Below are 27798 nucleotides of genomic sequence, written 5' to 3'. Positions count from 1 at the left end.
GCATTCAGCTGAAACTGAAGATGTCACAGAGGGACATGAATGCGCCATCATCCTGGACAAATAAAAGGGACTAAGCTAGACTGACCCAGGCAGATTGTTCTGGAAGACACCAGGCACTGGCGAACAGATTAAAGGCGTGAATGAAAGAGATGGAGAAGGAGAGATTAGCCGTGTTCCGTGCAGGATCATATCCCCCTAAAACAGGACCACACACTGACACAGTCACTTCACCACCATTGTCTCCCTTAAACTGTCACTGAGGGCTCGGAAGCCATTGTTTACCAAATCCTCAATCGTTTGGACAGCGCTGAGACCCGGATACCGACTCATTGATTGGCACTTGTCAGTGCCGGTAGAATGGAATGACGTGTTGGGAAACTGAAGTCTAGAAAGGACAATCAGAACCATGAATAATAATCAAGGAGGGATTTTCCACTTTTCCTCCACCCCTCCCTCTATTCTGCAGAAAGATAAAGGGAGAATGGCTTTGGGTGGCACAGCTGAAAGCCTCTTGCCTGCCGGATTCTGTTGTTGACGCTCATCCCTTTCTCAAACACACAAAGAAAGAGATACACGGTCGACCTTCTTGCTTCTTACTGGTGCGCTGGATGCTTGGATTTCCAGATGGGAGGAAATGCCGTGCGTGTGTGTGTGTGTGTGTGTGTGTGTGTGTGTGTGTGTGTTAACCAAGGGAGGTTTGTGTTTGTGCATTTTTGTACTTCGTGGCCTTGTGAGCACTAGGGGAGGGCTAGATGAAGGATTTGACTTTGCCACTCTCAGCCAAATCCAGCTATCTATCTCTTTCAGGCTGGCCAGTTGGTATGGTAACCTGGCGTGTGTGGGTTTAAGATGGTTTCTAAGCAGGTCAGTGCCTGGTTTCCAGCTTTGACCATTCAGTAATCACTGTTCTGCATTGGAGGATTAGGGAGTGTAAGAATAGGAGGTTTTACAGGGAGAGATAGGCCACGCTGAATGGAATTAGTTGGGTTCGCAAATAGCCCTGTGAAACTTGATTTCATACAGCAGACGGGTTTGGAAAAAGGGTTTGTTAATTCTCTATAAAATACACCTACCATTAAGAAACATATTGGTTGAATCTGATGTTGACTCCGAATCAGTTGATGAAGTGAATCAATCAATGCAGTGCATTTGAATCAGTGTATTTGATGCTGAAAAACCTAATAAGTTGAATTTACTCTTTATTTAATTAATTTAATTTTGATCTTCTGAATGTGAACTAGTTGCAAGACAAATAAACTCTTTGTGATTTGTGATTAAAATATCACTGCTTTCACTTTTTATTTAATTATCTCAAATCTATTTTAAAATCTTAAATTATTATATTTTTTTCTTAATAATAACTATTACAAGTCCCCATAAGTTCCCATGCTTTGGCCCAGCATACATAATTGTTTAGCCAAAAGAAGTATATATAATGCACATATTTGGGTTTTGATTTCAGTGCAACAGCATTACGGTTTACAGAGTGAAATGTCATCAATACAATTAATAAACCAATTCAAATGTGCTGTTAGTGCTAATTTAGAGCAATAATCTATAAAACCTGATTTTAAGTTTGCTTAATGGGTTATACATACCTGAATTGTTTCTCACATGTAAAGACTTGCCAGCAATTTTCTTTGCAATAAAAACAACAAACGGCTACAGTGATTGCCTGATAAAAAAATTTGCATGAACAGAAAACCTTCCAACATCAGGTCAGATATCTGGATTACAAGACCACACAGTCTTTGGATCGTAAACTATGAACCATAAACTAACCTGTTTGCCCGTGTCGGATTTATGCAAAGGTGCCTAGTATTCAGTGTTCTTATGTTCCTCATAACTGATCACAGATCTATTATGGACATATTTCAAAGCAGAGCACGTCATTAACTGTCCATTTTCACATCTCATTTACCGTTTTGCAATACCATAAAATATGGCCAGTGCAAACATGATGTATTAGCATCTGTTAAGGTGAATGATCCAGAACTGTTTGTATGCAAAGACAAAGCTAGTGAAAAAACAACCTTGTAGTGAACAGGGCCTGTACATGATTATATGATCAGAAACAGAAGAGCAGCATAGACACCTCCTATTATGCAATATCTAATGGTATCTAATGTGTGTAACTATGTAAATAGTCTTGATAAAAATCTGATTGTGCTGTCTTTTGATGGGCACACCCATCATAAAAAGGAAATTCTCTTCCATACATTGTTTGTCAAGCTTCATTCAAGCATTCTTAATATTAATTATGGCATGAACAAATCATATTTAGAGCTATGCATATGTAACCGTTTTATTATGGGAAAAGGCACATAATCAGATCAATGATCAACAATGATCAAAAGCAGAAATATCCTTGATTATCTTTCTGTTACAGGTTTTGTGTCAGCCCAAATTTTACATTGGGCATCAAGTGGTGACCCAACAATATGCAAAAACTGTTTATCGTACAAAAGTGTTCTTAAAATCGAACTTTATAAATATTAATAATATTAGTATAATATTAAATACAAATTTTACTTTAAGAATAAAAATCTCGGCAGCCAATAATTCACTGCACAAAACACATTGTGGTCGGTACAAACCATGTTCATTGTAAGTGAATTATTCTACTGTATAAATTTGTTATTTAATATAGTCTGGGTCATACTTTTTTTTAACTTTGCGTAATTTCGTTCATGGTTTTCAAGGATGAGATCATGATACCCAACCAATCCATGTTGGTATTTGTCTAATTTGGCTAGCTTTTACCAAGTGACAGGTGAATTTGCACAAAAAATCAAGTATAAAATAAATGGGAAGAGTATTCAATTTATTTAGCTATATTAACAATGCACTAATATTTGGTTAATTGCATTTTATTAATTGCATTTAGCATTGTTTTAATAACCACAAATATCTCATAGCATTGTATTAAGAAGTCCATTCTGTAATTTCAGAAAACAACAGGATCTGTCCATTGAGTGATAATAATTAACTGACCTCTGGAATTCATATGCAGTTGTGTTAATCAGAATGAAAGACCTCATCTCTCACATACTGTAGTACAAAGCTACAACGCAATGCAGTGTTTTAAATTTAAATGGTAAAGAACGCACAATCCACACACCCAAACAGGTTCAGTGCTAATCGATCTCACTCTTTGTGTCTCTAAACGCAGGAAGCGCTTTGTGAGGACTTCTCAATGAGTTCTAATGAAAGCTGCTAATTTGGGACCGCAGTCAAATTAACAGACCTCCAGGTCTCTCAAGAGAGCATTTTTCTTTTAAATGGTGTCTTTCAGGAAGGACAGAAAATGTGACTATGAAGAGTAAAGAAAGAAGGAAACGGAATAAGTGCATTTTGAAAGGAAGTGTTAAGGGGATCATTTGAGAATTCTGGCACAGAGGATCCATTGGTATCTGATTCACAGAAAAAGCCAAGTATAGGTAAAAAAAAAAAAAAAAGGACAAGGCATTGTCTGTGGTCTCGCGTAATGATAAAGTAAAGGGAGTACATCATATTCTGTAATTTTTTTTTAACAGTAATTTTTCATTTCAAAATTATATTAAAATGTAAAAAAGGACAGGACTGACACAGTAAAATTCACAGGGCCTTTATTTGTGGCCCCCCTTATCCCCAGCCTAATATGTAGGCAATAGACAGAGCCAACCCTGCCTAATAAGCAACATATGCAGCTGCATAGGCCCCCACTGCCACCAGGGGCCCACCTACCACTGGTTCAGTATAGCCATATAATAACTTGCAATAAGTGAAAATAACACTGGGCACACAGACCAGCTTTATGTATGCCAAAAGTTAGATGAAACCTGTCAAAATATTGCATATGTTTTAAATAAAAGACATGGAGAGATAAGTATGTGAATTTGACCTCACTCAACCTAAGATCTGATGTGACGACATTAGTAACACAGCTGCTAGTGGGCGATCCAGGTTCGAGTTTCCACTTATCGATCTATGTAAGCGAAGACATACAGTACACGCCATTGGAAAGTCACTTATTTTAAATAAAAATGAACACAAAAGGTCTAAATAAATTGTCTAAGTGGACTGTGATATCACTGAAAATAAACGCAGAGAAGGGGGTGAACAGGTACACGTATGCCTTTCATGGTATGAAACTTATGGTTGGTGGCTTGTTGGACCTGAAGAAACTGCTCTCTCTAAAACCACTCTCGGCATTGGAAGACAACAGTGATGAGGTACCATTATGTGACACATCAGGTGCATTTCTTCCCACTGCAAGCGATGTAGTGAAGTTCTGTCCCAATGGCCTATTTATTAGATTACAATACAATTTTATTATACACCAGGGTGCAAATACCATATGCCACTATGTGCAGCAAGTGTTCTGCATCATACCTTAATTTGGTAATTTAATTATTTCTTATTAATTTGCAGAGAAGTTCATTAAATATATTTATTCGTTTGTGCATGTGATGTGTGTTTGGTTAGTTTAAAAAGTGGTGTTCTTTCTTTTGCACTTCTTAAGTAGTTAAACCTGTTCTGATAAACTACAGTTGATAGTTTTGCACTTTTAAAGGGTTAGTTCACCCAAAAATGAAAATGATCTCATAATTTACTCACCCTCAAGCCATCCTAGGTGTATATGGCTTTGTTCTTTCAGCCAAACACAATCAGAGTTATATTAAAACATATCCTGGCTCTTCCAAGCTTTATACTGGGAGTATATGGTACCTCATATTTATGGTACCTTATCTCTCTCTCCCGCTGATTGGGGCAACTCCGCATCAGGTGTGCACCCTCACACCCCGGCCACGTCCTCCACATGACATGCTCCCAACGCCCTGAGGGAGCGAGTAGGTCAGGCTGGGTGGAGTTGCCCCTTTGGCTGTTCTGCAGCAACTGGTCTTCCACGCCTCCTGGGAACCTGAGAAGGATGAGGGGAGGGAGAGGGGCAGAGAGAAAGAGAGCGGGAGAGAGGAGAGAGAGAGGGGACAAAAAGAAAAAGGCTCTGGTTCGCCGGTCCCCAAACACACAGTCACATGGTCCTCAGCCAGCTGTACTGCCTCTTGGTGGATGACAGCGGGCTCCTCCACCTCCTTGCGGATGGCAGCATCGAGGACTCCATGACAGCGTATCCTTCCTCCTTCCCGGATTTCGGCACCAATGTTACAGGGTTCATTGTTGGGTGGAAAGCAGGAAGCTGGGACCGGCTTGAACAATACTCGTAGACTTGAATGTTCAACTTAAACAAAACATAAAACTATGCTTTTCAGCTAAACACTGACAAGCAGACACACACACAAACACAGCTCCGTGTGTCTCTTTCTCTCTCTCTGGCATCTCCGACTCCTCCTTATCTCTCTCTCTTCCGCTGATTGGGGCAACTCAGCACCATGTGTGCACCCTCACGGCCCGGCCACGCCCCCCTCCTCGTCACTCCCCCAAAATGCTAGGGCCGGCCCTGGCTATAGACCATTTCAAGGACTACATGTTGGTTTAAGGAAGTGCCAATTGTCAAACTAATTAAAAACATTTCTACAAAATTTCTGCCAACAAATTGTTAGTTTGAGAGTTTGAGCTCTAAAATGACTGTATATCGCTCCCATTATAATCAATGAAGCCACACAAGTAATTTACATTTAGTCATTTAGCAGACGCTTTCATCCAAAGCAACATACAAATGAAGAACATAACAAGCAAATTTGTCACACAAAAGTCAACAGTATCAAAATGCTATGTTCTCAGAGTAGCTGGAGTAGTATAGAAGTTAGAGTGATGCTCCTGTTCTACCCGCTCCGTACAGGACTTGAACCAGCATCTCCGGCATGGGAGGTGGGTGTACTAACAAGGAGGCTAAAGGCTACAGCCTCTAGCTTCCCCTTCTTGAGGTCAGGAGAGTGAGGTTTATACACATTGCACAGTTATCTATCAGCTGGCCACCATTACACTCACTGCCCTAAACCTCACTCCCATCCAGGTCACAGCACCATTGTCACACTCCTGTTCTACCTGCTCTGTACAGGACTTGAACCGGCATCTCCAGCATGGGAGGTGGGTGTGCTAACTAGGAGGCTAGTGCACCTCTTGAGGTCAGAAGATTGAGGTTTATACACATTGCACAGTTATCTATCAGCTGGCCACCGTTACATAAAGTGCAGAGGAAAAAGACAAGAAAAGTATTTATATCATTAAAAAAAAAATCCTTACCTTGTTCGCTGGTCACACAGAGAGCTTTATTGATTATAATAGGAGCGATCCAATATTCCAGATCTTTCTGCTGAGGAAATAATTGTGAGCTTCTAAATTACGATACGCTTTGTCTTGTGTAGGCGCTCAGTATCAACAACATGTCTGGATAAGTCACTTCTCATGATGAACTCATGATATTCTTTATGTTCTACGTATATGAAAATGTTATCTCAGAGCCTTATTTAAAGGATCCGTTTATGAAAATGGAAATACTTCAGGGCTAGTAGCATGGTCTATACCATAGAGGACCTTAGCAGGCCCCCACTCATCACAGAGTCTGGAACGACATTCCCAACGGCCATCATTTAGGAATATCTTAGATTCATAAATGACTGATCACAACATTTTTGATAAATCCTGCCTGTTGTGTGTTGATTAGTTTAGTAATCTAACATGCATTGTGTATGTTTGGACGTCTGTTCTGTAAAGAAGGCCCAGCAAAGGAGGTACCCCTACTGGAGCAGGCATGCCCAGAGAAGAGGGACCATACTGGGGAAGAAGAGTGCAGAAACGGGTCCATCAAACTCAGAGAGAAGAGGAAGAGGAAGAAGGAGAACAAGAAGACTGAGGAAAGGAAGTGTAAAGCACTGCAGATTTACTCCAAACTGCAGGATGGAAAAGACCCAACTCAGGCCACTCATCAGAGCCCGTGCTCCAAGTTTGAGGACTGTAAGTATACTAAACCAAGTTTCGTCCGAAAATGAAGATTCTGGCATAATTTCCTCACCCTCATGTTGTTCCAAACCTGTATGACATTCCTTCTTTTACTGAACTTAAAAGTTTTTTTTGATATTTTAAAAGATGTCCCGTTTGCTGGATTCAATGCAATAGCACTTGATAGTACCTCATTTTAATGCTTAAAAAAGGACCCAAATGTGTAATAAAAGTAGTGCATGCAACTTGTGTATCACATTCCAAGTCTTCTGAAGGCATACGATAGGTTTTGGTGAGAAACAGCACAAAATTTAAGTCATAAGTGCATAAGCGCTAGGAGGGAAGCTCGCCTGAGAACTTTAATGATTTGAAAGATCTACCACTCTGTAGCATCATTCCCAAGGAGATTATTTACAACAATTTCCAGTCTGCCTGTGTGAATTACAGATATCAATACGGTCATAAACCTCACTGCATAATTTCTGCTGATTGACGGTCCTTTCAGTAGGCCACCATTTTCATTACAAGGACAACAAAACCGCTCACGCCATTCAAACACTGAGCCCCAACGCTGTAATTTGACACTGTGTACACTCTCCACTCTACCCACCATCTCGTGTTTAGTTTTGAGCTAGGAGCTTTGCACTTGATTTTTTAATTAGCTGTGCTTTGGAGTGCCTTTCTGCTGGTTGGCTCAGATAGACCCAATTTGCCGGCTGCGTTCCTTTTCATGATTGGATGTGCAGTTGGAGTGCCGAGGAGAGAGGGTGTGTACTGAAGGTCAAGGTGAAGGGGTGGAGCCCCAGCAGGGTCATGGGAGATCACAGGGCTGTGGTGCTCTTGTGTGAATGCAGGGGCATTATGTGAATAGGCCTGATTGGACTGGTCCGTTCAGCTCCTAATCAAGCACAAGAGGAGGAAGCATGCAGCTGTCGTTCACATCAGAGATGAGAGTTGCTCTTTGTGTGTGTGTGTGGGTGTGTGTGTATGCATGAAAGTGAGAGTTTGAAAAGGAGAGTTAAGAGAAAGTTTTGTCTATGGCCATAAAATGATGTTGCATTGTTTAATGTCCACAGCAAAATGTGTTAATTAATTTTCATATAATTATTAATTTTCATATAATTTTCATACAATGACCAACATTTGTCAGTACAGGTGGCGTGTGTAAAGTCACAAAACATTTCCCTATCCCGTTTATATGCAGGCACATCTATAAGCAAGTAGGTTGAATATTCACCGAAAACTGTAAACACTGTGTCTCTGTGTCGCTATACAAAAATTGCTCTGATTGGTTGAGCATCCTGATCAGCCCGACGTAGCAAGAGTTTGAGGCAGGAATCTCTGTTTGGTGACCAATAGAAGACAAGTGTTTGGGAAACCTGAAAACAATCATTATATTTGCAATTCTGTATGATTGTGCAGAAATTACACTATTCAGCTTTGTACTGTAGTTCCCTCTCTGTACTCATTATTCCTGTAGGATCCTGAATCACGGCCACATTCATTCAGACGTGCATCATAAATTGTGTGTACGAATATGTGTGAGGCCTCTCAAACACTTGTGATTGTGGCTTCTCAATAGGGACTGAAAAGCCTTAATTGGACATCATTTGTACCCACTCTCTCAATACTGACCAGAAAATCAATGCACATATAACAAGTGTCCCAAAGATCTGGCCTTCCCCGTTCTTTCTTTTCTGTTTTCCCCTCTCACTTTATCTTTCTTCTTCTTTACCTGTCCCCGGTTCTTTGTGATTTTCCTTTCAAAGACCCCTACCTGCAGTAGGTGTTTAGTTAGTGGTTGGATGTGTATAGAGTATGTATGAATATCTGGGTTAAAAATGGAATACTTGGGGAGACTTTACCTAGTTGTCACAAGGGGATGTTGTCACTGGGGTACTATCTCAGTAACGATAAAATTTGGAGTCAAAAGTCAATTTGTTCAAAAGTATGTTTTCTCTAGCAGAGGTTTTCCATGTTGGTTTCGAACATCTAGTGCAAAACCCTGTTACGCCCTCTAGGCGTATGTGTTTTGTTTTCTCTCTGTGTGTTTTCTGTTGCAGGAGCCTGCCCCATTGGTTCCTCCATTTGCCTTTGTTCCAGCCAATCACCGCCTGCCTTGTGTGATCAGCCAATTGCCCGTGGAGTCTTGAGATCACCTAGGTCTATAAAATCCAAGATGGCTGTGATATGAAGAGACCTGTTTTTTGTATTGCGTGTGGTTTTTATTGACAAGCCTCTCTGTCTGTTTGTTCTAGGTTTGTATAGGGTTGTTCTAGTTGGTTCAGTTCTGGTTTATGTTGATGTCCCTTCGATACCCCTAGATTAATAGGGACGTAACAAACCCTCTTAAATAAGTAACATTTTAGTAAATTATGCCCCACAAAGTAAATTTTCCCAATCGTCAAATGTTTGTTACAGTCCTTATGACAGGTATTTTTCATCAAAGTCTAGTCGGGGCATGTTGTCACACTTTTATGAGGACAGGTTGTCACTTGTGATTTAAAAGTATACATTTAGAAAATGTTTCAATTACAATTTTAATTGAAGTTTTATTTTTACGTGACCTTTTCCATTTTTGAGATTTCATAACTGGAGTATGTTGTCACAAAATGTGTGTTTAATTAACGGTATATTTTTATACAGTGGAATATATGAGGCAATATCCATAGAAATATTCAGTAGCATTTTTGTAGCGAAGACTTTAAGGTATGTGTGGCTATGCATAAATTGACTTTCAAAGATAATCCTAGCATAGCACAGAATACGGTATACACCTTTTTAAAATATGTGAAACAGGATGCAATATGCAGTGATAAAGATTTATAACAATGGTATGCTAAATATTTCTCACATGATCTCATCACGTTATAAATTGAATGTTGTGTGGCACTCAGCAAATAAAAATGGTTAAGTTGCATTTTAATCAGAGCTTGTGTAAAAATGTCTTGTCTAAAATCATTTGGTAGTATGATCAAATAATGAGTCAAGAACAAGATGTCAAAAATTGCATTCAAAATTACTTCCGACTCATTCATCACACTGGAAATGGAAGGTGCTCTACTGTACTCTGTGCTTCATATTCTGTTGTATTCTGCACATTTTGGCAAATGTAGTAGGCTTATGTTATCAGGTCATTTGCATATGTGCACAATATACCTATTGCATTCTGCAGAAGTAGTACAAAATGTATGGTAGTATGATAATCTGAACATAGCCCTTATCTACAGTTCCTCTGGTCACTTGGAGAAAATATAGATATCTGATAAATGTCAATGTTGATGGGAAACACCTGGTGGACCTGAGACTGCCCCACCCTCACACACACACACTGTCTCCACTTGAAGTTTGCTGGTGGTTAGCGTTCAGACTGTGTAGGAGGCTGAATTTGTGGTCTGCACTGTTGTTTTCTCACCAATGAATGTCTTCTAAAGCTAAGCATCCTGAAAGACCTGAGAGTGAGTGTGCGTATGAATGTACGCGTGTCTGTATATGTGTGTGTGTGTAGGGTACAGTGCCTTTATGTAAGACCTGTTTGCACAGTCCTAAGCGATGGAATAGCTGTGTGTATTTACCATTAGCTCAGAGTGACTAGGCAAACAAACAGTTGAACTATTGATAAGCAAGGAGCATGGAATATGCTCGCTGTTTTCAAAGCTCGCAGCGAGAGAGAGCGAAGTGAATCTGTCAAAGACTCTATTATGCTGTGTCCAAACAGAGTAGGCTTTTCCACAATGCCCTTAATAAAGGGACAATGTCAAGGAGAGCCACGGCAATAATGGCAGATGATTTGGCCATTGTGGGGTTTATCGCTGCAGATAAGTTATAACAGATGATTTGCCCTTTGTGGAGTTATCACTGGAGATCAGGGTGTAGTGGTTTGTAAAGGATTGTGGTGTGCATGTTTGTGTGTTTTTGAGAGTTCATGGCATGCAGCCAGCAGGAGGAGTGTGGTGCCTGCGTGTGTCTTTGTTTGTTTTCCCCCTACTTTTCATGGGAAGTGAAGGGGCGGAGCCACGTGTTTGGCGGCCAACAACAAAGTTTGCTCAAGAGGTCTGCCAAATTTTGCCCCCTGCACTTGTTCAAAGGAACCAATACAGTGCCAATTTTTGAGTAATCAAGTAGCACAGCGGAGAGTTGGACAACCTGCATAAGTTATTTGTCAGTTGGGTTTGTTTCACGGCATCCAGCACGTGGCATACAGAGTGTATAGAAAGTGTGTAGTGTGGGACAAATGTTTTTAGCCATAGGACGACAGCTATAGCGGCCACAAGAAGTATTTGGAAATTTCAAAGTGGCATCTGTAAACTAATTATGCTATAATCTTTTTCTCAGAACTGATAAATAATTTAGACTAGCCCCTTCTTTATTTAAAAAATTAAATTACAAAAAGAAGAAGAAGCAAAAATCATAGTTACAGTAAGACACTTGCAAAGAAAGTGAATGGGGCCACTGCATAAACATAAAATACACATTGTTTCAAAAGCATAGCCACAAGACATAAACATTACACGTGTTAACAAGATCTGAATGTGATAAAATCCCTTACTAACCTTATCAGTGTAAAGTTATACCCAATATTACTACATATTTGTCATGACAACGGAAAAACCTCTGTGATATGTTGTGGCTATACTTTTGAATCTGTGTGTATTTTATGTTTATGGACTGGCCCCATTCACTTCCATTTTAAGTGTTTTACTGTAACCTCATTTTATTAATAAATGATGGAGGGGTCGAAATAATGTTTTTGTTATAATTAACATTATGCCAAAATACTGTTGATTGAGCTTAACTTATATTGAACCCATCCATTTAAAATCTAACTAAGCTCTGTTTCATAATTAAAAACCTTACAAAAGTTGCTATATGTTTTGCTGAAAATGTGCTTGTGCTAGGTCAGGACTGCTATTGTTATGATTTTTTTTTATTATTATTTTATACAATTTAATATAATGTCATTATGGCATTCCTGAAGGAATTTTCAGGTTCAAGTTGAGCTTAATTGTCAGTATTTTTGCCATATTGTTGATTACCACAAAATAATTTTTGACTCGTCCCACCTTTTCTTTAAAAATACAAAAATCAAGATTGCAGTGAGGCACTTACAATGGAAGTGAATGTGGTCAGTATTTGGAAGGTTTAAAGGCAGAAATTTGAAGCTTTGAATTTCCTAAAAGCACTTACATTCATTCTTCTGTTAAAACGTATGTATTATTTGAGCTGTAAAGGTTAAATCATTGTTTTGCGATGGACTTCTAAATTACTGGGAATACAGCAGTATGTTGTCATGGCAATGAAGTTGTATAATTGGCTATAACTTTACAGAGAAAAGGTTTGTAAGTGATTTTATCACACAAAAATGATCTTGTGACTATACATTTTAAAAGTATTTTAACGTTTGCAGATTGGCCCCTTTGACTTGCATATTACACGACTGTAACCAAGATTTTTTTTTTTTTTTAATAAATGTTTGTGGTAATCAACATTATGCAAGAAAATGCTGCTGAGCTGAACTTGTATTGAACCCGGAATATTACTTTAAAAGGAAAGTTCACCCAAAAATAAAAATCTCTCATCATTATCTCACCCTTCTGGCATCCCAGAGGTGTGTGGACTTTCTTTCTTCTGCAGAACACAAGTTTTTTAAGAATATCTAAGTTCTGTAGGTCCATACAACTTGTATGGACCTACAGAGCAGAGATATTCTTTTAAAAATCTTAATTTCTGTTCTGCCGAAGAAAGAAAGCCATACACATCTGGGATGGCATGAGGTTGAATAAATGGGAAATTTTGGGTGAACTATCCGTTTATGTTTGATTCAAGTGTCAAAATACCTTTTTGGGCCACTGTAAACTCAGTATATGACATTAAAAAATCATGGAACTAATCCTTCACTTTCCAATCCAAGATTCATCAAGGGGAAATATATATTTTAGACATTAGTTAACTATTGTATTTATAAAAAATAGGAAACACTTCATATACCAAAGCAATATAATGACTGCTTAACATACTGTGTATGCCAGTGGTAATATATTTATTTTACATTTTATGCCTCCTACACACTACACAACTTTCAAAGGTGTCAGATTGTGGTACCGTTCATATTACACAACTGTCTGTCTTGTCATTGAAGTCGTAGAGTTTCCAATATCGGTGACAGGTGTGAACACATTACAAAACATTTCACTATTGACGAATCCCCGACGACTCTGCCTGGACTCCAAATTACGTTTCACAACAAACAGAGTGCACATGAGAAGTGATATGAGATACGAAAACAAATGCCTGATCACATGTTATGCATTTCAGAATATGATGTCTATGCTTTTAATCGCCTTTACATAATGTGTAAAGGCATCATATATTTTATTTGGTTACAATATGAAAAGTACCTTCTACAGAAAAATCAACCTATTTGCATACCTGACTGTCCAAGAGAATTGGCAACTTCTCCAAATCTTATCTTTCGCCACCCAGATGAAACATCAAATCTGGTGCTCCTGCCAATGTTCCACTAATTTTTCCTCCATTTCTTCGGTCCAATGAGACTTTATTGATACCGCAGTCATGATAGTTGATGTTCTGTTGCAGGTACATCAGGACTTCTCCCACTGAAACTTCCCGTGCCCGTTTCTTGCTCTCTCATTGGCTGTAGATAAACGCTGACAGGTCCAGATATTTAATATCCTAGAGATCTCACTGACATCGGTGACGCATAGGCACTTCTCTCAAATCGCATCTTTGATAATATATTGTGTTCATTGCTCACGGGAGCGAGCTCTGATTTGCTTCATGATTTCAGGCTTTTGTCGCCGATCTCCACAAAAATGTCCTAAAATCGTGTAATATAAACTCGGCATTAAAGACTAGCAATACTGTCTTGTGAAAATATTAATATTTTTTCTTTTCATTTTAATTCAACAAGAGCACTTACCATTACAATTTTACTCTTCTTGTTTTTATGTATTTATTTATTTCTGCTTTTTTTGAAGGTTTGAAAAGTCAAAAATGCAGCAAAACAATCTAGGACCTTGGTTTGAATGTTACTGCATTCAACACATACAGTTTTAATAGCTACTGTCCTGCATTGACCTATACAGTATGTAGAGCAACCCCAATCAGAGAAAAGGGGTCATAGTCTCCAGACTCAATATGACCTTGTTTGTAAACTATTTAAGGGAGTGTTTCTGCATGAAAATGAACATAAACAAAGCTTTGCAAACAAATACGGGTACACAACGGGCCCCCAAAAAACACAATGAGTCTCCGTTTGTGGACGATATTGTATACTTTTGAGCGGGAATGCATGTGTGTGTCAGAATGTCACAGCATCATCGAAATTCATAAAAAGCATGTTTCAATTGAAATGTGAACAAAAAGAATACTTGTTTTGCTCATAGCTCAAGAGACTTTTCAGTTGTGTTAAGTATTAAGTTGTGTCTCAGATGTTTCTTCAAAAATCCCTTAGGAGAAATATAAATAGATATAAATGAGATGTGTTGGCATATAGTAAGAATGTAGAACTGTACAATTATTGTGGATAGCACGGCTCATTTAATTTAATCTTTGAATAGTTTAAAATGTTCGAGTTTATATTGCAATCTCTGACTTTTGATGGGTCTTTTTCTCAGGAGACTTCATTAAAAAGTTTTTTTTCTTTTTGTGATTTTCTTCCCTATGGGAGATTAATTACAAAAAGCTTTAGTATGGACTTACATACTAGACCATAACACTTTCTAAGACAGCAAAGAATCCCTTATATGTAGAAGGGCAGAAATGAACATACATTAATCATTGGCTGCAGGCATAAAAGAACAACCAGCAATCAATGTATTGCAGTGAGACAGCTGTGGAGCTCTGCCCTAATGACTGACTGTTAAATGGGATGTGACTGCAGCTTTCTATGGCGTCTTCAGTCTTTTGGATAGAATGATACAAACTTTAGGCTGTCAGCCCTCATATAGGGGTGACTCTGTCAAAAAGGGAGCAACAAAGCATGGATACTCAAATGTGGGTGACGGGGCGCACGCTGCTCAGCTCTTGTCACCCCTGTCACACTTCCCTTATTCTTCGGCTTCCATTTGCTACTGAATTGCTGCCACTCCCCTTACAGATTACGAACGAAGTTCTGTTCTTGCAATCTCTCTGCCTCTCTCTCCACCTCTTTTTTTTTAAGACTTCTTCTCTTGATTAACATTTTATGCTAGGCTTCACACCAAAGGGCCCAGCCTGTGTGCTGCAAAGCCCAGGGTGGAAAAAAAGCCATCAGCCGATGAAGCAGAATCAGATAAGGCTATCAAGTGGGAGGCGTTAGCCCAGGAGCTTTGTTGCGTCCTTCATCCCCCTTCCTGCACGTTTGCCTGTGCTTTCTCCCTCAATCTCTCACTTCACTGCACCTTTTGTTCCCTTGATTCCACGGCGGAGAGCCCACTCCCCTCCCCTCCCCACACACACACACACACACACACACACCGTGAGCCACAATCCCTGTGTGGACCGGTGGCCTGCAGCATGCAGGACTGAGGTGAGACACACTGCTCCAATAGGGTCTTAGAGACATCTATGGTGGAGTTTAACGGAGGACTATAGTGGAGTTCAAAGGCCTTGGGAGGAGGTAAAATAAGGGATTTGGTTTAGCTACAGACAGGCAGAAAGTGGTGCAGGCATAAATAGACCCGAAAACTGGCATATTATTTTACTCCACGATGAAGAAATAGCTGAAACACGCACACAAATACCAAAAAAGTGACTAAGTTTACGAGAGCCTTCATTAAAACACAATTACCTTTTAAACATGATTGCAGCTGGACTTTTACAGGTTTTCGCCTTTTTAACATTGCAAAAACGGAAAAATCGCTTTTTAATCAGTAATTTTATATTGTTTTCCGGGATAGTACTTTCTTATAACAAGATACATTTACTTGAGAAGCAGAATTATGTGAGATATTAAGACTTTTTTCTTGTTTTAAGAAACTGGCAGACAAAAGTTTGGAATAATGTACAGATTTATCTCTTACGGAAAGAAATTGGTACGTTTATTCTACAAAGTGGCATTCAACTGATCACAATGTATAGCCAGGACATTAATAACATGAAAAATAAAAATGAAACTACTTAAACTACTTCAAAGAGTTCTCACCAAAAAATCCTCCATGTGCAGCAATGACAGCTTTACAGATGTTTGGCATTCCAGCTGTCAGTTTGTCCAGATACTCAGATGACATTTCACCCCACACTTCCTGTAGCACTTGCTATAGATGTGGCTGTCTTGTAGGGCACTTCTCACACACCTTACAGTCTAGCTGATCCCACAAAAGCTCAATGGGGTTAAGATCCATAATACTCTTTTCCAATGATCTGTTGTCCAATGTCTGTTTCTTTGCACACTCTAACCTTTTCTTTTTGTTTTTCTGTTTCAAAAGTGGCTTTTTCTGTGTAATTCTTCCCATAAGACCCGAACCCCTTACTCTTCTATTCACTGTTGTACATGAAACTGGTGTTGAGCGGGTAGAATTCAATGAAGCTGTCAGCTAAGGACATGTGAGGCGTCTATTTCTCAAACTAGAGACTCTGATGTACTTATCCTCTTGTTTAGTTGAACATCTCTTTCTGCCCTTGAAAGCCAGTTGTCCTTTGTCTTTGAAGACTGTAGTGTACATATTTGTATGAAATCTTCAGTTTTTTGGCTATTTCAAGCATTATATAGCCTTCATTCCTCAAAACAATGATTGACTGATGAGTTTCTAGAGAAAGCTGTTTCTTTTTTGCCATTTTTGACCTAATATTGACCTTAAGACATGTCAGTCTTTTGCATACTGTGGCACTTTAAATACAAAAACAAAGACAATGTTAAGCTTCATTTAATGAACCAAATAGCTTTCAACTGTGTTTGATATAAAGGCACTCCTGTTCAACCTGTATATGCTCCCAATGAGCCAAATAATGAGAAAGAACCAAATTGCTTACCACAGAGATGCAGAGGACACACAGATCTACATAGCCCTATCACCTAACGATTACAGCCCCATTGACTCCCTGTGCCAATGCATTGATGAAGTTAACAGTTGGATGTGCCAAAACTTTCTTCAGTTAAACAAAGACAAAACTGAAGTCATTGTCTTTGGAAACAAAGATGAAGTTCTCAAGGTGAATGCATACCTTGACACTAGGGGTCAAACAACTAAAAATCAAGTCAGGAATCTTGGTGTGTCTCTAGAGTCAGACCTCAGTTTCAGTAGTCACGTCAAAGCAATAACTAAATCAGCATACTATCATCTGAAAAATATTGCAAGAATTAGATGCTTTGTTTCCAGTCAAGACCTAGAGAAACTTGTGCATGCTTTCATCACCAGCAGGGTGGATTATTGTAATGGACTCCTCACTGGCCTCCCAAAAAGACCATAAGACAGTTGCAGATCATACAGAACGCTGCTGCCAGGATTCTGAGCAGAACCAGAAAATATGAACATATCACACCAGTCCTCAGGTCTATACACTGTCTCCCAGTTACATTTAGGATTGATTTTAAAATATTATTACTGGTATATAAATCACTCAATGGGCTAGGACCTCAATATATTGCAGATATGCTCACTAAATATAAACCCAACAGATCACTCAGATCATTAGGATCACATCAGCTAGAAATACCAAGGGTTCACTCTAAGCAAGGAGAGTCTGCTTTTAGCTATTACACCAGCCGCAGCTGGAACCAGAGATCAGATGTGCTCCTACAGTAGTCACATTCAAATCCAGACTCAAAACACATCTGTTTAGCTGTGCATTTACTGAATGAGCACTGTGCCACTGTGTGTCCGACTGTTTGTACTGTATTTTATTGTATTTTATTCTAAACTGTTTCAATTATTCTTATTTTAATCTCTTCTTTGTAAAGCACTTTGAATTACCATTGTGTATGAAATGTGCTATATAAATAAACTTGCCTTGCCTTGCCAAAGGATTTTCTAGTACCAAATTAGCAATTTAGCATGATTACTCAAGGATAAGGTGTTGGAGTGATGGGTGCTGGAAATGGGGTCTGTCTAGATTTGATCAAAAATGACTTTTTTCAAATAGTGCTGATTTTTACATCAGTAATGTCTTGGCTATACTTTGTGATCAGTTGGTGAATTAAAGTACCAATTTCCTTCTGAATCAGCAAAATCTGTACATTATTCCAAACTTTTGGCTGCCAGTGTTTGTGTGCATATATATATATATATGGGGAAACAGGGTCGGGACATGATACAGGCCATATTCAGACCTGCTTCCCCAATGCACAATTTTATGTATTTTGAGCACATGTGCCACCCCTAATGCCATGGCTCCGGCTGTATTTTTTAAACAGGCTAGACATATTTTAGCCACAGTACATGTAGAACACACCTCTGAAATTATGATTCTCCTGCCTGAACATATGATAAAGAGAGAAACCAGACCAATACACATGTGCGACCCCATCAGATCCAGACAGTGGCAGCAGGACCACAACAGCAGTTTCAGTGTCTTGGGAGCATCAAAGACAGATGACAAGTGTAGATAAAGAGAGAGTCATCTCCATTTTTACAATACAGATCAGCTCAATGATCCGAACACATCACTGTTGCAGATTTTAAGCCAAATCCTAGCACTGCCGAGGGACTGGGGTGACTCCACGGCTCAGAGTAGCTCCAGCTTGTCGCAGTTATTTGCAAACAGATGTGTGTCCCTGGACTAAGAGGTTTTGATCAATCAGGCCTTAACAAGTCAAGTTGACTACATGCGAATGTAACACTTTGCATGAGAATGGGAGAGGCCACGCAAGGCCCGCGTTTGATTAGGGCTAAGCTGATAAATGGCAGATTGAATCGGCCCCCTGTGAACAGGGTGCAGCTCATTGGGCCCAGTGCTTTAAATCCACCGTGATATCAACTCTTTCCAACCTATTCTTCTGTTACACTGCTGAATAGATCTATTATTCAGTGGATTCTGTCTATCATTCTCTTTCGTTTCATGTATTAGAGTGGCAGCAGCTTAAACTAGGTCTCCACTGCTTCCTTTCCCCCATTTTTCCTTCTTTCTCTTTAACTTTCCTGTGTTTATCCTCTTTTCCTAACTCATCAAGACACAACACTCGGTTTTCATTCTAACAGACTTCATCCCCATCTGTCTGTTTTCTTTAAAAGCTCAGTTCTTAAAGGTGAGCCCTTAACAGGCCAAATGGCTGATTTTCTACCTCTCCCTGTGTGTAATGTTTGTGAGGTTGATCTCATTGTAATTCATGGGCCTTGCATCCAAATGATGAGTGTGATTTTAATATTTTTTTTTTCTTCTAATTCCCATATTTGAATCTATTGAATCAAAAACATAAAAAGGTCACATAAACAGACTAATGAAGCTACTCTGAGGCAATTTATTGCAGTATTTGTTACAGAGCAAAACTTCTTCTGAAAAAAACCCCCCTCTAGAACTGATGAAGAATTCTAGGCCACTTCCACACTAATTCATTTTCATTTGAAAATACATTGATTTTGCTACATTTACACCTCTCTTCCACATTGAAACAGCATTTTCCTCCACAGAAAACCCAAACTTTCCAAAACACTCTCTCTGACCGGATACTTGGAAAATGATGACATTAGCCAGAGTTTTCAGATAGCCCCTTGTATGATGAGGAAGACAAATTTCTTTGGAAAAATTGTCTTGAAAGCAAGATTTTGAAGGGGAAAGACCATTTGTCTTTCAGAAAACACAATTAGTGCCATGGATAATCCACTTTTGCTACTAAATGTAACTTTTGTATTCTGCTACAGCTTGCTTGTTCATTCTTCACTCAGTTCAAATGTGAAATATGACTTCTTTTATTGTTTTTTTTTTTCTTCTATTTCCTGCAGTTGATTTCTTGGCAAAGTACTGCATCCTCAGACAGGAGAAGCTGACAGTGTACAAAAAGGCTTTTGAGGCTGTAAGTAAAATCAAGATTTACACTCTACTCAAACTAATTTTGTTTTACATAATGGCAACATAAAAAAAAAAACAATGATTTCACTAATTGTTTTGCTTGTTCTGGATATTATTTTTGTAATAATAATAGTCAGTACTGTCTATCCACAGGCTGACAGTGATGGAGATGGTTTTCTGACTTGTTTCCAAGTGCTGCTAGCCCTCAAAGAAATCATTCCTTCAGAACTTCTGACTGAGGAGGAAGAAATATATGTGTACAAGGTGAGAGACAAGGTCTCTCTCTCTCTCTCTCTCTCTCTCTCTCTCTCTTTCTCTCTCTTTCTGTCTGTCGATTTATCTCTCTGCTCTTTTTCTCTGTCTTTTCAGATTCTGGAGCTGGTTGATTTCAAAGTTACTGAAGGCCTGACAGACCTGCGTCTGTTTGCAGTAGTAGCCAGTCTGGCCGAAAAAATAGCCACACTAGAGTGAGTTGACAGGCCAAGTATTCAACACACTCACTCACTACACACAATAGCATTGAAAGAGGAGTCACTGACCTTCCATAAATAAGGACGGACAGCCTATGAGTGATTTTGTGCAGCACGTGGAAGACAACAAATACCATGCAAATTTCTAGGGCTGCCCCCAACCAAAGATTTTCCTAGTCTAACTAGTAGTCGTTAGTTTAAGCCATTAGTCGACTAGTTGTCGCATGTTTATGATATTCATTTAATTACTTAAATAGATATATTTTGGGGTGCATCTGAAAATAGTTTGAGTTCCAGGGCTGAGAAATAATGTTATAAGTAACATTGCTAACACTGTTCTACATTACAGAGAAATATTAAACCGCAATAATGAGCCTTTAAAATATACATTTTACAAGCGCACGCATTTTGCGAGCCACAGCAACACCGGCAAAAGCGGTAATGATTCTGAATGTGTCGGAAAAGCCAGCAATGAGACTGTCTGAACATGTTGTTAATTTATAGAGAGAAATGCACATTAAGTTAAACATGCAGTAAATGAGGTACTAATCTAGCTTCCCCACTCCCCACAAACAATTGGATAAGCCTCATAGCACATATTTATCTAGATTATTTAACATTAGAGCGAGCGGACATGCTAAGTGGCTAACGTTAGGCTACTTCCATGTTTCAAATGATAAGCCAGGTTTGAGGTCGTTGAATGATAGGTGAACGTTTCCCTGCAGCGTTTGCATGTCACCTTCTTGGGGTCATCCTTTATGCTCTCGAAATGATCCCACACTTTGGATTTCCTGCCCGACATAATTAATTACTGCATGGACTAGCCGTGCAAACGATCAAGTCTGTCCGTCACTTACAGCGTGACTTTGCCACTTCCTGTGGAGTTTTTTTTCTGCGACCAACCGACCAATCAAAACTTGGTCGACCAAGACTCTTCTCGTCTACTAACATTTGGTCGACTATTAGGGGGCAGCCCTACAAATGTCTATAGCAAATTTAAAAACAGCTCGACAAATTGTGTGTATCATTTTGTAGCTTAGAGTTCAGTTACTATAAAAAAATGTGTTGAACACATCTAAAATTGTTACTATGTTATCATCGTGTATAGTGTAGTATTGTAGTGCACATGTTCTGATATGTTGAGCTGTTGAAAATAGATGACAGTGGCTTGCACAAAAAAGTTTCATATATTAATTATAATATGCTCTTTCTGACCGATGCCGCAGTCTCCTTGTTTCATGCTAACTGAAAGCTATTTAGAAATAATTTTCTAATTCACTAATTTTCACTAGAGGCTAAAAGCAGCATGCCGATGCACACCAGCACTCATCTGAATGTCCACATGAATCTCTGCATGTGATTCTTGGGTGACCTGAGACATCCTGGGCGGTCGTGTGTCGTCTTGAAGTCCATTACTGTGATGAGGGTTTGGGGGCATTTGGCTGTGATGCTATATTACAGCCCATATGCCAGAGATTCCCACACACAGGCTCTTTCATTCCTAGTCACTTTTTTGAGGATCTTAACAGTTTCCACTCAACGCAGGGGCCCATTCTGGGTTTCCTGGGTTATGTGTGTGAGGGGATTTGGGGTCACGCCTCTCCACTGATTTACGGCATTGCTCTTTGAGTGTGCGAGCAATGCTTTTTCCCTGAGCTAATGGACAAATGAAACAAATGAAAAGGAACAAGGGTGTTTCTTTAGGATGCACACAATAGGGACATTTATGTGCTTTAACCTTTTCCATCAACCTCTTCTGAACCCTGGATATGGATTTGACCCCATTAATCAGTTGATATAGACCTGGCCCGCATGTTCACTTGATACAGTGAGATTTTGGTGGGCATAAAACTTGTAGAGTGAAACCATCCAAAGCAATAACTTGTTTTCTTGCCTGCCTCTACCAAATATCTCTTTTCAACTTTTGACTAATGCTGGGTATGCATAAAACCTGTACCCAAAAATGTTCATGCAGAAATTATGATTCTTCAGTAAGTTAGCACAATTTCCAAATTTAGGATAAAATGTAAAGCTGACTCCAACCACATTTGGAGTAATTCACATCATATGTTGAAGGGATAGTTCACCAAAATTATAATTCTCTCATCATTTACTCACCCTCATGCCTTTCCAGATGTGTATGACTTTTTTCTTCTGCTGTACACAAACTGAGATTTTATAAGAATATCTCAGCTATATAGGTTTATGCAATGCAATGGTGGCCAGAACATTGAAGGTCCAAAAAGCAGCTTAAAAGTAATCCATAAAACTCCAATGGTTAAATCCATGTTTTCAGAAGCAATTTAATAGGTGTGGGTGAGGAACAGGTCAATATTTAAGTCCTTTTTACCATAAATGTTACTTTAACTTCCACATTCTTCTTTTGTTTTTGGCAATTTGCATTCTTTGTGCATATCGCCACCTACTGGGCAAGGAGGAGCATTTGTAGTAAAAAAGGACTTGAATATCGATCTGTCTCTCACCAACACCTACCATATTGCTTCTGAAAACATAGAATATTTAACCACTGGAGTTGATGGATTACTTTTCTGCTGCCTTTATGTGCTTGAGCTTCAGAGGTCTGGCCACCATTCACTTGCATTTCTATAATTTGTTTTGCTGTCCTGTTCTGCATATCGCAGCGCCGTTTTGTGGTCCGTTCTGCATAACGTGGTGGCTCATTTTAGCTTATCGCGGCCCATTTAGCCCATTTCACGGCCGACCCACCAGCCCGCTCGGTTCTCCCGATGGAAAGTCCGCACCTGATTGATCCCAAAGTGCGTCGGCCCACAGGGAAAATGCCCGGTATGCCAGATTACCAGTCCAGCCCTGCATTCTCTACTGATTTGAGGGAATAAAGTGAGGTGAAGACTCTGGGATGCTGGCCTTTTTGGTAGGCTGTAGAAAAGGCCACATTTGACATTGGCAAATAAGTAGAAATGAGTATTATGGAAGGATGAGTTTTAGTTTGAGGTATTTAGCTGTTGCTAGATAAGTTTGATCGAAAGGTCTGTGAAAAGTGAAATACAAACAGAGTACATCTTTTGGAACTATTTCAGTCTATTTCAGCCCTTATATGGCATGCATTTTCTAATTTAGAATCATCTGGATTCATCAACATTAGAATGAAGGTAAGAATAAATTCATGTGTGCACACACCTGTTGTGAATCTGGTGGAACTTTTTCTGTGCACATAAGTTCACTTCTATACAATTAGTTGAGACCCACTGTGTCTCGCAATCTGTCTGTTTTTGCCACTTTCTCCCAAAGCTGGTCATGTGGCTAACCACCACATTTCCATACAGTGGCTGATATGTCAGAGAGCAGCAGTCCCTCTAAACACCACATGCCACTGTTAGTGCTAGGGGAGGCAGGAATATAGGATCCACCTGTTTTGTATGTTTGAAGGTAGAAGCTTACTGGGTAAACTGTGTGTGGCCTGAGTGTCCATGGGTTAAGTTCCAGGGACAAGAACAGTAAATCTAGGCCTTAATTGGACTGATTCAACTCTTTGACTCACGGCTTGACTCACTTCATCAATACAAATGAAAAAATGGAGGGAAACCTGAAACAACCTCATTTAACACCCTGCCTGTCTCCCACCCCTCTTTCTCTTTCGCTCTCTGTAACCTGGTCTAAAATATAAACATACTTACCGCCAAAACCAGCTTGTCAAAACCCAAACTTTAAGTGGGTCACCCGACCCCCTGCAAAACTCCTTCTATATCTTGCATCCCCCAGCCAGGACCGCCAAAACTTTGGCAATTACGTAAGTGTGTGGTGTGCCTGGGCTGGTAGTGATGGGGTGCCTGGGGAGACTCCAACAATAGAAATGGGTTAGAACTGCTATTATCCTCCTCTCTGTCCCTGGCGCACTCTCCAGTGCCCTGGCTATTATCCATGCTGCAGTTTGGGCACTTTTTCTGCAAACCAAGTGCAATTAATGATCATTAGCTGGTCTGTCTCCCCTCATTCTCATCAAACCCCCTACCACACCACAAGCCCAGCAACCAGGCCAATAGCAATTTGCTGGGAGGTGGTGTAAAGGGGGAGCAGTTGAGCTTGCATTTGGTGTGGTGGCACAGCACAGCGACTGTTCTCCTCTCTGCTTGGCCTCTGAACAGAGGGATTCGTTAATATGAGGGATGACCAGCACTGTGCCACTCGCTGGACAGCGGAGCACTATCCTAATTGAATAGCTTGTGCCTCTGAGTAAAATGACATAATTTTTATATCACCAGAACTTGAATTTGAAAAAGCCTCCAAATTCATGATCTTGAAAAAAGAGTGTAATTTGATGTTATAGAAATAATTTTGCTGTTAATTTTTAATATTTGACAATTTTTTGTGTGAATTCACCTTTTTGTGAAATTCAAGTTTTTATTAATCAAGTGGTGGATTTCATGTCATGAAAATCAGGTCTTAGTATTCAGGTTGTTGAATACTGGATGAGAAATTCAGGTAGCAAAATTCGAGGATGATATCCGGGAATGCAAGGAAGCGCAAACGAGTGTTGATGTAATCCATCACTCTCTTGGACAATCGCAAGTGATGGAAACAGCTCAAAAAAGTTATTTTAAACAACTGTGACATCAACATTGTGAAAACACAAAAAGGTTTACTTAAGGGATACTTATTATAATGTTTCATTAATGTGTTTTGAAGAAAAGATCAACTTAAACAAGTGACCATATAAGAAACTTATTTCATCATGATATGGTCAAAGAACATTTACCAGTGAAAGTGAATAATCAAACTACCTCTTCTTAACTGCAAGTCTGCAAGAAAATACAAAATAAATACAATTTTAGTGTTGATAAGTATTAAATAATAAATCTAAAAATAAAATATATATTTATATACGTCTCTTAAATGGTTGTGAGATTAAAAATAGTTTATATAACATTTATATAACAATGGATAGATTGTAGACAGACAGACAGGTAGTGAATAGACAGATAGATAGACAGACAGACAGACAGACAGACAGACAGATGACAGACAGACAGACGATGATAGATAGATAGATAGACAGACAGACAGATAGACGATGATAGATAGATAGATAGATAGACAGACAGACAGACGATGATAGATAGATAGATAGATTTATCCACCTTCAGAGAACAACAGCGTGTGTTTAATCATTACATCAAAGGTAATATGAATCTTGTAGACATCTACCTCTTGTTGTTACTGTAAATAAGTGAAATAATTCAGACCTTTGGCTGATTGGAACAACAGCCGCATGTACCCATTTTGTAAGTGTGTGTTGCATGTCTTGGCTGTTTGATAAAATTATATTTCACTTTCTCTTGCACATTTGTACTAGTGCTGAATAAAAATATAGTGAACTTTGAATGTACAACACATATTCTGTGCCTAATTGTTTACATTACCTGTCTGGATTGCTTGAGTTAGCACACCAGGTCACTTTTCAATATGTATACATATATATTGAATTGGGAGTCTTTTTCAAATTTGAGTTCTGGTGTTATAAAAATGATTCCATAGAGTTATTATCCCAGTGTGTGTGCATTCAACTGTATAAAGGTTTCTTTGCCAATTTTTATGTCTCGGGTTGGTTTTTCATAAAACAACAGATTTAAACTTTTTTCTTTTCTTTTTTATATGAAGGTCTTAAAACTGAATTGGAAACTTTTTACCAGGCCTTACTTTATTTTTGGTACTTTTCAAATGCCTTTTATGCATATATTTTAATGTTTCAGTATTAAACTTTGAATATCCATCATAAATGTACAAATTATTACATGTTATAATTTATACATACAGTAAACCATTTCAATATTTATGTCAAAAATATTTCTTAAAATTTAAAAAACTGTCCTACACACTTGTGGCATCATTTGTACTACAAAATGTTGTCCCAAATATATAAAAAAAATGTGTGCATGTGTAACAAGTCGACAAAAATGTCAGTGAAGAGCATGCTTGAATGATAACAATGACCATATGAGACAAGTGAAATTTATATCAGTTTTAATGGATCATTTTAATGGGTGTCATTTCCAATCACTTTAATATTTCAAAATTACGCAAAACGTGTGGAAATATGATTTAATTGTGTGTATTTAAGGTACATACAACGTTAGCTAGTGTATGAAGTTAGCCATAGCAAGACAAGCATCACCCATTTTATTTAAAAAAAAAATTAAAATGTAATTTCCCTCAACGTATATTCCACCACAGAATTCTGTTTTAACTCAATACTGAATTTGAGATGTGCTGGAAATGACACTTTAGTGGGAATTTTCATGACATTCAGTTGGACATTGTTCGTAGACAAATAGAAAAACTGTTTAACAAGACTTTAATTTCTAGAACTCCACAGTGCTAAAAGGGTCTGAAGTTGAAGAAACATCCATAAGCACCCACATTGCTCCAGAACGTGTCACTTAAACTTCTCTCCCCACCCCTCCCCTCTCCGGCTCATCACACTGGGGCAGTTTTTTCATCCGTTATAGTTGTGGGTTGGCCCTGTGTCCAAGATCATTGTTTTATGGGACAGGCCATAATGAGCAACCACAATGGGCTCAGAACACTTTAGCATCATTGCCTCACCCCCACCCACAACAACGGCACACTACCTGACCCGGCTAGAAAAGTACCCGCCAAAATACGCCAACATTGACCATATATCCTTACATAACCTCTGAGCATAGCCCACCCCAACATGCGTGTCTTCTGTCATTCTTTTAAGAGACTGAGAGAGAATTAGGTAAAGAGAGGGAAAAAATCAGCATCAAAGAAATCAAACTATGTAACAGTTTTCCTTTTCTACTGTCTTGCTGAATGCTAATTATTTTGTATGTTTTTTATTACTGGTAACTTATTTTTAATGTTATTACTGTTGTGGTTATATTTTCTTTTTCTAGCCACTGCTTTTGATGTGTATATTGATGATTTGAAAATATTGTTTTTTGAAATTAATTTAAAAAGAGGGCCAAAGCCCCAATGAAAAGACTTCGTTCCAAGCTGGTTTACACTGATTTAATGCAGGTCTAGCAGGTGGATCAGCATAGCCATGTTGTTCACCAGCAAAAAAAATGCTGGTCAACCACAATTGTCTTTCTAAAGAAGCTAGTTGACTAAGGGGGTCTGGTGACCAGCAATACAGTTTTTTTTAAGGGACAGTTCATCCAGAAATGAAAATTCTGTCATCATTTACTCACCCTTATGCCATTCCAGATTACGGCCCATGCTGTCCTTTCCTGTAGCTGAAAAATTTATTAATACTCTGGTTTTTTCTAGAATTGATTATTGCAATGCCTTGTTAGCAGGAGCATCAAAATCTATTCTGAATAAACTTCAGTGGGTACAAAACTCTGCCGCACGTATTCTGACTAGGACAAGACAAAGAGATCATATAAAACCTATTTTAGAAATCCTGCATTGGTTACCTGTTAAATTTCGTGTTGATTTTAAGATTCTGATTTTTTCGTACAAGGCATTGAATGGACTCGCTCCTCAATATCTAGCC

The 27798-nt window shown here is 38.9% G+C and overlaps 1 protein-coding gene across 5 annotated transcripts in view; it reads left to right on the top strand.

The window, feature by feature from the left end:
- The window catches only part of LOC127638705 (uncharacterized), a 75106-nt gene that overhangs the window by 42171 nt on the left and 5137 nt on the right, over positions 1-27798 (top strand). For 3 of the 5 annotated variants that reach the window (XM_052120345.1, XM_052120347.1, XM_052120350.1), the window contains 4 exons: positions 6658-6897; positions 19761-19831; positions 19981-20091; positions 20197-20294. In XM_052120345.1, the coding sequence (XP_051976305.1) occupies positions 6658-6897; positions 19761-19831; positions 19981-20091; positions 20197-20294 (520 nt within the window). The remainder of the gene's footprint in view (positions 1-6657; positions 6898-19760; positions 19832-19980; positions 20092-20196; positions 20295-27798) is intronic. The other 2 variants (XM_052120346.1, XM_052120349.1) reach the window with 2 other exon arrangements.

This window comes from Xyrauchen texanus, chromosome 47 (genome assembly GCF_025860055.1).
Source record: "Xyrauchen texanus isolate HMW12.3.18 chromosome 47, RBS_HiC_50CHRs, whole genome shotgun sequence".
Taxonomy (NCBI): domain Eukaryota; kingdom Metazoa; phylum Chordata; class Actinopteri; order Cypriniformes; family Catostomidae; genus Xyrauchen; species Xyrauchen texanus.
The sequence above is the reverse complement of the archived record's forward strand: the minus strand, read 5'-3'. Positions and strand labels throughout refer to the sequence as shown.